The sequence below is a fragment of the Punica granatum genome, chromosome 6 (genome assembly GCF_007655135.1).
Source record: "Punica granatum isolate Tunisia-2019 chromosome 6, ASM765513v2, whole genome shotgun sequence".
NCBI classification, from domain to species: Eukaryota; Viridiplantae; Streptophyta; class Magnoliopsida; order Myrtales; family Lythraceae; genus Punica; species Punica granatum.
Window position 1 is genome coordinate 23,231,090 of NC_045132.1, and position 13,859 is coordinate 23,244,948.

Genomic DNA, 13,859 nt, shown 5'->3' on the forward strand with positions numbered 1-13,859 from the left:
ACTGCAGCATGGAATATATATAAGAGGAAAGGAAGGGGAAAGGGGGGCACCTCTCATACATGAAGATTGCTGCATGGAATATCAGAGGATTAAATGATCCTCTGAAACAAAAAGTCGTCCAACAATTTCTAAAGGATCACAATATTGATATTATGGCAATAATTGAGAAAAGGGTGAAAGAAGGGAATTCCAAAGAAATTCATGCTGCTTGGAAGAAAGAGTTTTCATTCATAACTATGAGCACGCCACCAATGGTAGGCTCTGCATTGTCGTTAAGGAGGACATAAATTTGAGAGTTGTCCGGAAATCTAGCCAACTAATCCACTGTTTGCTTGATTTACCCGAGGGAAGAGGATTAATTGCAGTCGCTTTCGTTTATGCTTCAAACAGTTCGATGGAAAGGAAAAAAAACTCTGGTCTCATCTCGAGTCTTTGGCTGTTAACGTGAAGATCGAATGGGTTATATTGGGTTGATTTTAATGCTGTTAAAGAAGTGAGTGAGGTGAAAGCGGTAGGAAGAGATATTACTTGGGACCAGAGTATGAAAGATTTCAATGAGTGCTTGACTTCAACCGGTATCAATGACCATCCTTTTGTTGGGTGTTTCTACACATCGAGCAACAAATTAAGGGAAGTGCATCAGGCTCGAAAGTTGGATAGAGTTTTGACGAATGAGCACTCGGTGAATGATGGTATCTCTTCAACTGTGGAGTTTCTTGCAGCAGGGATTTCTGATCACAGCCCGGGACTATTGACAATTGCAGAACTTGAAAATGCAGGGCCTAAACCATTTAAGATCTTCAATTTTTGGACCAAGCATCCAAAATTTGTTGAATTGGTACAGGAGGTTTGGGGGACTGATATGGAGAATGATAGATCCTATGGCTACTTTCTACAGGAAGTTAAAAAGCCTTGAAAACGAAGGTGAGGGAATTCAGCAAGAAAACTTATGGTGACGTAGAAAAACGTATGCAAGATTTAAAACTAGAACTAGAGGAGACTCAAAAGGCCCTTCTCAGAGACTCTAATGATGTGCAACTAGTCGGAAGGGAGCAAGTTCTCAACAGACAATACATTGATGCACTTCATGATCAGGACAGTTATTTGAAGCAGAAGTCCAGGATCCATTGGCTAGAGGTGGGGGACCAAAACTCCTCATCCTTTCACAAATTAGTCAAAGAGTGGCATTCAAGGAACACCGTTCGAGTTTTCTTTAACTCGGAGGGGGCAAGCTGGAGAAAATGGCTGAGATCAAGGAGGAAGCAGTGAAATTCTATAAACAATTGCTTGGTGCTGATTTCACTTCTGAAGCTTCTTTGGATCAGATTGAATCACTGATTCAGAGGAAGGTCCCTGCAGACTTGGCTGATATGCTAGTGAGCAGAATTACTGACGAGGAAATCAAGACTGCACTTTTCTCCATGGGAGACAACAAAGCTCCAGGACCTGATGGGTATTCAGCTTTATTTTTTAAATTTTGCTGGAGTATTATTAAAGATGACTTTGTGGCTGCCATCAAATCCTATTTCAGCACAGGTAAAATGAGAATGGAAGCAAACTCCACCATTATTATTCTTGTTCCAGAGAAGCCTAAAGCTGATCATATGAAGGATTTCAGGCCAATTTCTTGTTGCAATATATTCTACCAATGTTTCACCAAAGTGCTTCCTAATAGACTGAAAAAGGCGTTCCCCATTCTTATTAGTAAAAATCAGTCAGCTTTTATTAAAGGAAGAAGGATTGCAGACAACATACTCGTGGCTCATGAACTGGTTAACAATTATCATAGATCTGGGATCACCGCTCGATGTGCTGTTAAAGTGGATTTAATGAAAGCCTTTGATTCCATCTCGTGGGATTTCATTCTTGTTGCACTGTCTGCTATGGGAATGCCTTCAATGTTTATCAATTGGATTAAGGGATGCATCACTACTCCCTATTTCTCTGTAGCTCTTCATGGCACTTCGGCAGGATATTTCCCAGGAGCTAGAGGGGTGCGACAAGGAGATCCATTGTCTCCATATTTGTTTGTAGTTGGTATGGAAGTGTTGTGTCAGTTACTTGATTCCGCAATTAGATCGAGAAGACTAGGATTCCATCCTAGATGCAAGCCTGTCAGACTCACACACCTATTTATTTTCACTAATGGTTCGCGTGAATCTTTACTTGTTGGTCTGGACACTCTAGATATATTTCACAGATGGTCAGGTCTTCGCCTCAACCCAGAGATTTCAGAACTGTACTGTGGAGGACTAACCGAAGAGGATATCCAACAGTTGTTGACTGTTATAAGATTCAAAAAAGGGCATCTTCCAGTCAAATACCCGAGACTCCCTCTAGTCTCAGGGAAGCTCTCCTTGAAGAATTGTGAGGAGCTCATAGAGAAGATTGTTAAAAGAATTAAACGATGGACTGTCAAGCACCTTTCTTATGCAGGGAGGCTCCGACTGATCAATTCTGTGATATTCAGTATGTCCTCTAACTGATGCTCTAACTTTATTCTGCATAAGAGAGTGATTAAGCTTGTGCGTCAGAAATGTAAAGCTTTTCTTTGGAAGGATAGCTTATTATTCTGGAGGGGCCAAAGTGAGTTAGGCTACTGTGTATCTGCCAAAAGATGAGGGCGGCCTGGGAGTTTGAAATTTGGAGACATGTAACAAGGTTTGTGTTGTGAAGAACGTATGGGTTATCCTTCTGAATTCGGGATCTCTTTGGGTTGCTTGGACTTGAAGATTTCTACTGAAAGGAAGGAGTTTTTGGGGCATAAAGGTTACTAAAAGCTACTCTTGGAATTGGAGGAAGCTCCTGCATCTAAGGGATTTGATTAAGCCATATATCAAATACCGAATCGGTTTTGGGGATAACATCAGTTTCTGGTGTGACCATTGGCTCCCTGTGGGGCCCATTAGCGGATTTTAGTACAAGAGGTTTGGATTGTTTTCCCATGATCAAAGAGCATGATTGTGTCAGCAGAGTTTATAGGCAAAACTGTTGGAGATGGCCTAGAAGCTGTGATTCTCAAGCTGAGGAAGTGAAGGGGCTCGCACTGAAAGCTGAGTTTGATGACATAGATAAGGTAATATGGATCCCAAGCAGCTCGGGTCAATATACTACTCAGAGTGGCTTTGAACATTTCAGAACCGCTGGACCAATGGTACCGTGGAGGAAAGCTGTTTGGTTTGCAGGTCATCTACCTCGAGCTTCTTTTATTAGCTGGCTTGCCATTCTTCATAGGCTTACTACGAAGGCTAGAATACTGAGATAGGGAGCAAACATAGGAAGTGCTTTATGAGAATGTTATGGATGTGAAGTTGAGACCGGAGATCATCTTTTCTTCACCTGCAAAATTACAAAAGCTATATGGCAAAGTGTATTATGCAGGTTGGGAATTACTAAGCAGGTCCAGGATTGGCATTCTGAGCTGGTTTGGGTGATGTCTTTGAAAGGAAAGAAGTTGGACAGTATTGGGCAAAGACTTGCTAGGAATGTATATATTCACAAAGTACGGATAGAGAGAAACAACAGGATCTTCAAACACGAGGTCTCCTCCATGAGTAGGATAGTTCATCAAATTATAGAATTAGTTAGAATGAAGATTTTGTCTAATCCTAGGGTGCAACATAAGATAGCAAGCTCGAGTATAGCAAAACTCTTGGGGATGTGAATTCTGTTTGTTTGTCTTCTGTAAATGTGGGGATAGGTTACTCTTGGATTAGTGGTCTTTGTATATATTGACTTTTGATTAATAATGAAGTTTTAACACTTATCCAAAAAAAAAAAAAACTATACGTACATTTCTGTCGTATGTTGTTCAAACATCAGATCAGATAGAGAAATCAAATATATAAGTCCGTGGGATGAGGGAGCATCTAAGCAACATATATAACTGCAAGGCTATATTTTACTGATCTATACAGCATTACACAGCCCAATATCAACAAAACACATATATAAACAAATTAAATTCAATGTGGCACAATTAAAGAAAGATACTTCAGCAAAAAAAAAAACGCATAGTTGATTCGACAAAGCACACATGAAACAACATATACATGATTGATCTGACGATGTACATTTGACCCATTTAGTTAATTACCAAGTGACGCTTGGGTTCAGCGAAGCAAATTCCAGCAGCTCCTTATCATGATCGAGCTCGGCCATGTCCGGTATTCTCAAGGTCAACCACACCTCGATGCCCTCGCCATCTCTAGCATCGAGCAGCACCACGGAGTTCTTGAATTCTGTACTGTCTAGGCTCATCCAGATTGGGTTTCCCCAACCGAAGTCAGCCTCGTAGAACTGGAGGTTGCACCAACTACTACAGTTGTAAAAATCTATGCTCTCATCGTTCATTAGGCTTCCGAATTTGCCGGCGGCTTCAAAGATCGCTTTCATTGCATTCTCTTGACCCTGCTCTAGCCTAATCGGGTAGGTTTCCAAATAATCTTTCATGTACGCCCTCAGGTTGTTCACCAGAGAATGAAGCTCGGCTTCGGGATCGTCGTTTGGAGTGTGGACCGACCCCAGGAAGTTCCCTATGGAGTGTTCGGGGAGCGGTGACATGAGCCTCTTGCGCAAGTTGACCGCCTGGGACAGCACAGTCCGCCTCGATGGTGCACCCAGGTTTCTTCGGGACGCATTCCCCGCGCATTTCCATATCAAGGCCGACACAGCCTCCACCCTACTGGGCTCCGGAGCATCCTCATTGCATCTGGTGGCCCTTGCCTTCAGTGCAGCAATCCTTGAGGAATCAAACACATACCTCCGCGTGACGCATAGCCCCTTTGGTAGTTCTGCCACGGGAAGGTTGTCAACCAGATGTTTTAATGGCGGGATGAGGGATGAGATAGCAAAGTCAGGGGCTAGGACTTCGACGGACCCACGGGCCATCCCGGTCCATGCCTTAATGAATGAGCTCATAGTCGAAGCGTCACATAGCTTGTGGGAAATGGCAATCCCAATTGCCAGCCCACCACATTTGAAGAAATTCGCTTGCATGAGCAAGAGAAGCCCGGAAGCCGCTTCAGTAGACTCCATATTGACCGGGAAGAGCCTCTTCAGGACCGCAGGGTCGGGCTTTCCTAGTACGTCCCCGAGAGCACAGTTGACCTCGGCTTCAATGTAAGCAGCACCTTCATCATTACAGTCGATCCAGAAGTTATCCCTGATCCTCCCGGCAAGCGGGAAGTAGCGGGTCAGAACATTGGACAGGGATGACTTCAGCCTCCAGGACTTATCGGCTACAAGTTGTGCCCGGACATTATCGTCACCCTCACCTTCGCCAGGGTAGAAGAGGAGTGCAGTCACGTAAAGGACCGGACAGAGCTGATCGCTGAGCGAGAGCTTGACGGTTCCATTTACCTCCTCCGGAGTAGGAGAGGATGGCTTGATGGTTTCTCTAGAGGCCACCTCGATCTTAATTTCAGCAGCCATTGTTATCGAAATATCAATGCACGTATGTCCAGTAAAGGAAACTGACCATGTAAGATGACATTTATATAGTGAGGGGCCGCAGTTCTTAAGGTCAGACTTCCCGGGAGCTGTCCACAAGGCGACAGGGCAATAGAACTTTCCATTCTGTTACGTCAAATTCGGGAAAGCACATGAAGACAACTATTGTCTACTGTCCCAAACATTATAATAAGTTCGTTCTGCCCCCAGCTACTTGGTTTGATTGATTTCGCACAATGTAACAATTTTGTTTAGATTGTCATTCTAATTAATTAAAATAGAGAATGCATACATACATACATACATATATATATATATATTATGTTCAACAAAATTCAACTCCGATTAATTCCTCGCCAGTCCTTGTAGAAAAAGGAAATGAAGTGGACGAGAAATACAACAAAAGACAGCTACGAAACTGGAAAGTTAAGAAACAATATCTTATATTTGAATATGGGTATATATATATATATATATATTAACCCGGATTGTCTAAACTTTGCCCGACTAATTTCTGGAGCTCCGTAAACCTCAGCGATGCACGGAGCGGATAATCACGTCAAAAGCACTCTGGTAACTTTAAGGGGTTTCGAATCTGGAATCGGGCAGATACTCGAGCTTCTCTTTAACTACTACGCTAAACCCATAGAGTTATATATATATATTTATTTATATTTGATCTAAGCATGAGGTGCTAACTCCCCCTTTACTCGGGCTAAAATTTTTAATTTTTTCTAACGAATTTGTCATCATTGTACATGAAATTGTTGTACCATGTCTCCTTTGACTTTAGGACTTTTTTTTTCGGTTACAAGAGAGGTACATAAGTCTAATATAATAAAATAGAAATCATAATAACTAATAAATGAACATGAATAATCTCACTAAATATCAAACTCAGAACCTCTTGATTAGCAAGTGAGGGTGTGTGCTACTGCTCTACACCGAAAACTTTACGACTACTTTTTCTTTGCCTTTCTTTCAATTTTGCTCACATTGGATTAAATTCCTAGATCCGTCCCTGGTGATATCAAACTACATTAAAATGAGTGAATTTTTCCTACAATGAGAGGATTTAAAATTTTTAGTACCGCATTTCATGATCAAGGTAAGTCAAAAATTCGAGCAGGTAGTAATTTTCAAATCCTCATCAAGATGTCACATGATCTCACTGTAAAAGAAGTGTTATACAACATGTAAAGCTCAAAAGCAACTTATTAACATGGAAGTGTTTTACCCCTTAGTAGCCTAATGTGGCTGGAACCTGGATTAGTTATGTCATATTGAGTTAACAAATAAAAAAAGATGCACATATGGGGAAAAAAACTCAAAGCAACTTCCCTAAAAATAAAAAGGAATTTTCTTCCATAATCAAACACGACATGTTAATTAAAGAGATAGGATTAAAAATCATGCGTGGATCACGTGCTGAATTCATAGTGGAAACGTGAAGTTGGAATTTAGAATGAAAGGCCAAAGCCAAGGAGTAGACTTTGTGTTTAATTAATTATAGGATTATAGATCCGAGGAAGCTGCCTACAAGCCAGCAAGAGAACGTTGTCCCTAATTATTACCAGAATATTATCTCAATTACTGATATTATTTATGGATTCCATATAATCTTTTGTTTGATCGCAAACAAAAAAAATCCTAGTCTTGCATGTCGATAAAAGGAACTCAAAGGAATTAAAAATACGCTCAATTTGGACTCACTAATTACTAAATTTACTTGCGCAATCGCTAAAGGAATTCAAAGGCGTTTTGCTTTTGGTTATCCAGAAAATCAGACGTCGAAGTTCTTTGAATGAAGTTCATATACAAATCAGGCGTGAAGGCTGCTGGCGAGTTCATATCTACTGCAATATTGGACTGCTAGCCTTAGAAATCTTGGCATCAGCATCAATTAATTTTAAGTGCTTTCACACACACACACATATATATATACACACTAGAATCATGCCCGCGCTACACGCGGTTTTTTGGAAATTTTTTTGTCACATTATTAGTCATGATTATTGTAAATATAATTTTTTTAGGGTTTTCAATTAGATTTATGTTATTAATGAGATTAATATTTGTGAGGTTAGAAAGAGAAGAGGGAGGGACTGATGCGTGAGAGAAATTTGGGGGGAGATAGGTTGATAAAGAAGTGGAGAGGGGTGGTTATTGTCTTGAATTTACTATTTTAACCCCTTTTTTTTCATTTGTTTCTAGTTTAAGATGTTATTTTATTATGGGTATATTTGAAAAGTGAAAGTTAGACGAGAATTTTCTTCTCCTTTTTTAGTATTATAGATATAGATATATGTATATATACCTAACCTCAATCCACATTTGACTTTGCTTTATAATCGGTAGCTCCAAAACGATGATAACAATATCAACAATTTCATCAAAAAGATGGGGGAAAAGAGAAGGAAAAGTAACATAGAGATGGATATAAGCCACTGTTGGGAAGGGATGTACTCAACCAAACAATAACGCAGCGATTAATCTTCCTCCCCTTCTAGTGTAATCGAGATAGGAACTAATCAAATCAACCAACAAGCAGTAAAGTAAAAGAACACCAATAATTTTACGTGGAAAACCCCGATGTGGGGAAAAACCACGGGACCAACTCCGAATCAACGATCCACTATGAATGAAGGTTATACAATGTCTTTCATCAAGGGTAAACCCTTGGATCACCAAACTCAAGAGAAACACTCTCTTGGATCACCCAAATACTAAATTCGTCACCCACACCGGGTGGTTCACAAAATCAGCTGAAACAGCACCTACAGAGCTCGAATAGAAATTCTGACCTTTCAGAAGTTAGCCCCACGTGTTGTGAAGCTGCTGTCAAAATTTCGTCCCAATCGGAATTCGTTTGATGTCCCGATCGAGGTTTGATCTCCAGCTGCGCGCTGCCCCTGTTTATCCGATTTTGCTCTGTTCTTTTGTTGCTGCTTCTGCTGATCTACTGCTTCTCTTCTACCGCTGCTGCCGCACACCACTGATCTGCAGCTGTTCTGCTGCTATTTATTCCTCAGCTAGTTTGCTGAAATATTAACCCTAACAAAAATGGGTTCTTGGGCCTATTAAAGCCCGATAAAAGCCCAATACAATTTGAGCCAAACTTCCTCCAAATTGGAGGATACCCAACAGCCACTAATAAAAAGAAAATCAAGGGCGGTATAATCAAATTGGAGACCAATTAATGAATTAGGAATATTTTATGGCATTTCAAAAATGACTACTGGAAACAAGGGATAGACAGGGCTGCTCCTATTGATGCCTATATATGCATAAAGAATTGCACATTTTGGACATTGTGAGTTGGGTGAGGTTATATTTAATGTAATGGCGGGTTGTAACTAATGGTCTTGTGTTCTCTTTATGGATTGATAATAATATTGCTCCATTAACTTTATTGCGCATGCATTCAAAATATCCATCACTATTGACAACGATATACACAAACCATCCTAAGAAAACCCGTTTCATATTCATACTGCAGCATCAGCTCGTGTATATATGAAAATATAATAACAGTTCATCATGCATGTAATTGAGCTTTACATATATATGTCATTCATCGAAGATGTATATTTCATCTTGGCTGCTAGGACTTGCATGCAATCGGCCTGTCTTTTGGCGCATGACTTGTGAGGGGATATGGAGATGTCTATATGTGTTGGGCCGGTTTCTCTCCTATATGGAGAATGGTGAGTGCGGGTGTTGGAAGTAATCCCACATGGAAAAGTTGAGAGGAAATCCATAGGTTTATAAGAGATAATGGTCTAGTAACCTATTGGCTTAAGCTTTTGGGTTGCGGATGGGCCCAAGTCCAAAGTAGACCTGTGGATTTTTCCCAACAAGTGGTATCAAAGCCCAAGGTAATGATCCTGGAGAAAGTGCACACGCTATGCGTGGAAACCCACACCACGCCAAGGCCCGAGTGTGGAACTCGTGGCTAGTGATGGGCCTAACAATTGGTATCCGAGTCCGGAAGTGGAAGCCCGGCTCGAAGTCCTCCATATAGTCGAGAAGGGGGGGAATTGTTGGGCCGGTTTCTCTCCTATATGGAGAATGGTGAGTGCGGGTGTTGGAAGTAATCCCACATGGAAAAGTTGAGAGGAAATCCATAGGTTTATAAGAGATAATGGTCTAGTAACCCATTGGCTTAAGCTTTTGGGTTGCGGATGGGCCCAAGTCCAAAGTAGACCTGTGGATTTTTCCCAACAATATGATGATGGCGGGAGAATAATTGAATTAATTTTTCTCGTGAAATTATAGAATTAAGATGTTCCATGATGTAATCCATATCTGCCATAATTTATTGAAGTCAATGTGATTATACACTAATTTATTATGTATTTAAGTGATCACATGGTTATGTGTAATTTGTATGTGCATGCAATCATTGCGTACGTGAATATATAATAAACGCTATCCTGTCTATCTTGCCCCAGCATTTTCTTATTTACTATTCTATATATACTTATTTATTCGTTATTATTTAATATTATCGTTGAATTTCCCCTTGAGCAAGTAAATTTCGTCTCTTACTGTTTGTCTTGAATAGAAGGACTGAATAGAAACTTTAGAAATGAATTATAATTAGGTATAAAAAGACGCATAAATCGATCTTATATTGATTATTTTTGTGATGCATGTATATGAATAATCTAATAAGTGATTTGGAAAAGTTTATTGAACGGGACCAGCCGACCAAACATATAGACTTTTATTCAATTATATAAATTTTCGTATATATGCAAAATACATATATTCCAATTTTATGGTAATTAATTAATTTTATTTCTTTAATATATTTTAGAGCATACAACAATTTTAATGCTAACTTCAAGAGACAAAGGGTGGAATTCAACACAGGTCCAAAACCGTATTACAGTTTCTGCTCAATATCAAACAAATTATATATATATATAGAGAGAGTAATCCCCTCTGCGTACAACATCTGACCATAAGAAAGTTTATTGCTGGAATATCATCCAATCTTATGAACAAAATAAATGTAAGCCGGAACCATATTTCACTGAAAATAGAATGTAAAACGGACATGTTTTATCGTACAGAAGTACGTACATTGCTTAAATCCGGTTATGTAACGTGAACTATTTTTGCAGTTGATTACCAAGTGATGCTAGGGTTTAAGGAAGTGAATTCCAGCAGCTCTTGGTCATGGTCGAGCTCGGCCATGTCCCGTTCCGTCAAAGTCAACCACACCTCGATCCCTTCCCCGTCTTTGGCATCGATGAGCACGAATGAGTTTTTAAACTCACTTTCATCCCGGCCCACCCAGACCGGCTTCCCCCACCCAAAATCGGCTTCATAGAAAGGAAGCCCGCACCAACTGCTGCAGTTATAGAAGTCGATGTCGTCACTGTTCATTAGGCTACCAAATTGAACACCAGCTTCGAAGACTGCCTTGGCCGTGCTCTCGAGTCCCCCCTGTAGTCTCTTCGGGTAGCTTTCCACGTAATCCTTCATGGATGCCCTTAGATTGCTCACCAAGCAAAGGAGATCAGTCCCGGGATCCTCATTCCGTGCCATGAAACCGCCCACTAGGTTCCCCACTGAGTGCTCAGGCAAAGGATGCGCGAGCCTCCTGCGAAGGTTGACCGCCTGGGACAGCACCGACTGTCTTGAGGGAGCGCTGAGTTTCCTTCTCGAAGCATTTGAGACAGACTTCCATATCAGGGCTGACACAGCCTCCACTCGCGTGGGTTGGGGCACGGTTGGGCTGCTGGCTTTAGCCCTTAGGGCTGTGACCTTAGAGGAATCAAACACGTACCTTCTCGTGACGCACTGTCCCTTGGGCAACTCCGCCACAGGGAGGTCCTTCAGATCATCTCGGGGTGGGAAGGCAGACGAAATTGTGAAATCCGGTACTACAACTTCATCACTGGATTCAACACGGGCCGAACCAACCCATGCCCTTATAAATGTGCCCAGACCGGCTACATCAGTTATCTTGTGGGAAATGCAAACTCCAATCGCAAGCCCACCGCAATTGAAGAAACTCGCCTTAACGAGCAAGAGGGAGCCGGTGCCTGCTTCCAAGGACTCTACAGCGATAGGTAGGAATTTCTTGAGCTCAACCGGGTCAGGCTTCGCAAGGACGTCCTCGAGGAGGCAGTTGACTTTTGCTTCAACATAAGGGACGCCGTCATCGCTGCAGTTGATCCAGGAATTGTCCTTGATCCTCCCAGCCAAGGGATAAAACCGGGTCAGTGCATCTGACAGAGATGACTTCAGCCTCCGGGATTTGTCGGAGACTAACTCCAACCCGCCTGCATCGCCACCACCCTCGCCTCCTCCTCCGGAGTAGAAGAGGAGTATGGGCGAGTAAAGGGTGAAAGTAAGCTGGTCAAACAGCGAGAGTCGGAAGGTGCTCTTGAACTCCTCCGGGGTCGGAGAAGATGGCTTGATGGTTTCTTTGGAGACAACCTCAACCTTAAACTCAACAGCCATCTTCATCCTCCCTCTCCCCTTTTTTATGGCCTTGTCTTCACTTGTCCCTTCTCTGTCGCATAGGCTTTATATGGTGGCCCGGCCAATTACTGCTCATTTTAAGGTTAAATATTATACAATCTTAGGCTTCCTGCGGACACACTCAGGACGGACAAAAAGCCAGAAAAAAAGAAATTATGCTTTCTGCTACGTTAAACTCGGGAAAGCACGTGAAGAGGCAATTCTTGTATACTTTCAAGGAAATGGACAACTAAGTGAAAAAAATATACGAGAGAAAAGAGGGTGCAGTTTAATGGGATAGATTTACGTCTATTTATGCCATTATACTACACCTTCAATTTCTCTGCATAAAGTTTCTTTATGACTTGGACAAGCCAGGGCGAAGACTGCAAGATTTTTTAATTTTCGGCGTACAATAAATAGAAATCGCAATAGCTAATAATGTAATACCAGTACTTTCATATTGAGTATCGAACCTGAAATTTCTTATTTACTAAGCAAAAGCATACGTCATAGTGTTACAATACTCTTTTTTGATATATGATTGCAAGATTAATCTTATTGGTTTTATTTCATCCCGTCCATATGTAATCGGGAATGATTGATATACAAACAAATGATCGTGTTTTGTCTGCTTTAATTGAGATTGGACTTTATATAAAACTAGTGCGGCCCGCCCATCGGCAACATATGTCAATTGTTTATGTGTGAATGCTATAATATATTTTAAGTAGATTAAATTATATATTAATTCATAAATCTATCATGTAAAATTATGTGTTATATATCAAGAATATGTATATATATAGCACGTTCAATATTTATGGCACAATTTGATATATATTCAACTTCGTTTACGATAATATATCATAAATATATAACTATAATAAAATCATGCAAAATATTTTATTGAAGCATTAGACGTTACTGAGTTTAATTCATCAATTAGATCTTACAATTTGACCCTTTTTCTTTTCTTTTTTATAGGTGAAAATATATTGAGAAGACAAAGTGAGTGACAAATTTTGCCAACAACATCAAATTAAAAAGAAGACGCTCACTCCTACCCAAAAAAAAAAACAAGAAGAAGACAGTCACTATAATATCAAATAAAATAAAAGAGAGAAAACACCATAAATGTGAAAATTAATAAAAGATACACTGTGGCACAAAATTTGAATTAAGACCGGGCAAGTTCTTAGGAGGGAAAAATAAGGAGGTCATTTTCAAAATTAAGAAGGTATATATTTTTATAAAAAATCAAATAAAAGAAAATATGAGAACTCATAGTGTTTTCGAATATCAGACCTCGTTCGAACCTAAATTAATCGGAGTAGTGAAATTCTGAATATTACGTTGCACACATTGAAAAGAACATATTTATTTATTTAAATTTACTAAAAATTGTAAATCATAGATAACATGTCCGGGGAGGGTGGAGATTGTATTTTTGAGAAGATTAAAAAAACAAAAACAAAAATCTAATAAACGGACAAGTGTCCCAAGTGTGCAACAGATTTACTTTGTCTAGGGATAGAGACAAATGACAAATGGAGAAAGGAAAGGGATTCCCGGAAATTTCAACAGCTCAGGATATTATTAAAGATGGGGGAAAGAATTGCTGCCATAATAAGAAGCAATTCAATTATTTTATGTCAGAGTTCGTTGTCAGTTCCCTGCAAATGATGGATCGATCTATCAGGAATCACGTTCCGGATTAGCAGAAATGTGGCGCTGAATTTAATGATGCGATTATTATTAATTTAATCAATTAAATAAAGATAGAGACCTTCGAGGATATTTAGTGATATTATTAATAATCACAGAAAGATCCGATGATGCAGCCTGAAAGGCAGTGATTCCAATGTATCCCTTAATTTTATACTCGACAAGTCCTCACCTCACATTACGTAAAACTTGAGGTATCT

At 40.2% G+C, this 13,859-nt stretch overlaps 2 protein-coding genes across 2 annotated transcripts; both read right to left on the reverse strand.

Moving 5' to 3' along the window:
- Positions 1–3,769: 3,769 nt before the first annotated feature.
- On the reverse strand, positions 3,770–5,434 carry LOC116211796 (BAHD acyltransferase At5g47980-like). The gene has a single exon (XM_031546308.1). The coding sequence runs from the start codon at positions 5,431–5,433 to the stop codon at positions 4,093–4,095; it is 1,341 nt and encodes a 446-aa protein (XP_031402168.1). The 5' UTR covers position 5,434; the 3' UTR covers positions 3,770–4,092.
- A 4,981-nt stretch (positions 5,435–10,415) lies between these two features.
- LOC116211668 (BAHD acyltransferase At5g47980-like) lies at positions 10,416–12,020 on the reverse strand. Its single transcript, XM_031546136.1, has one exon. It carries the CDS (start codon positions 11,935–11,937, stop codon positions 10,588–10,590), a length of 1,350 nt encoding a protein of 449 aa, XP_031401996.1. The 5' UTR covers positions 11,938–12,020; the 3' UTR covers positions 10,416–10,587.
- Between the last annotated feature and the right edge of the window lie 1,839 nt (positions 12,021–13,859).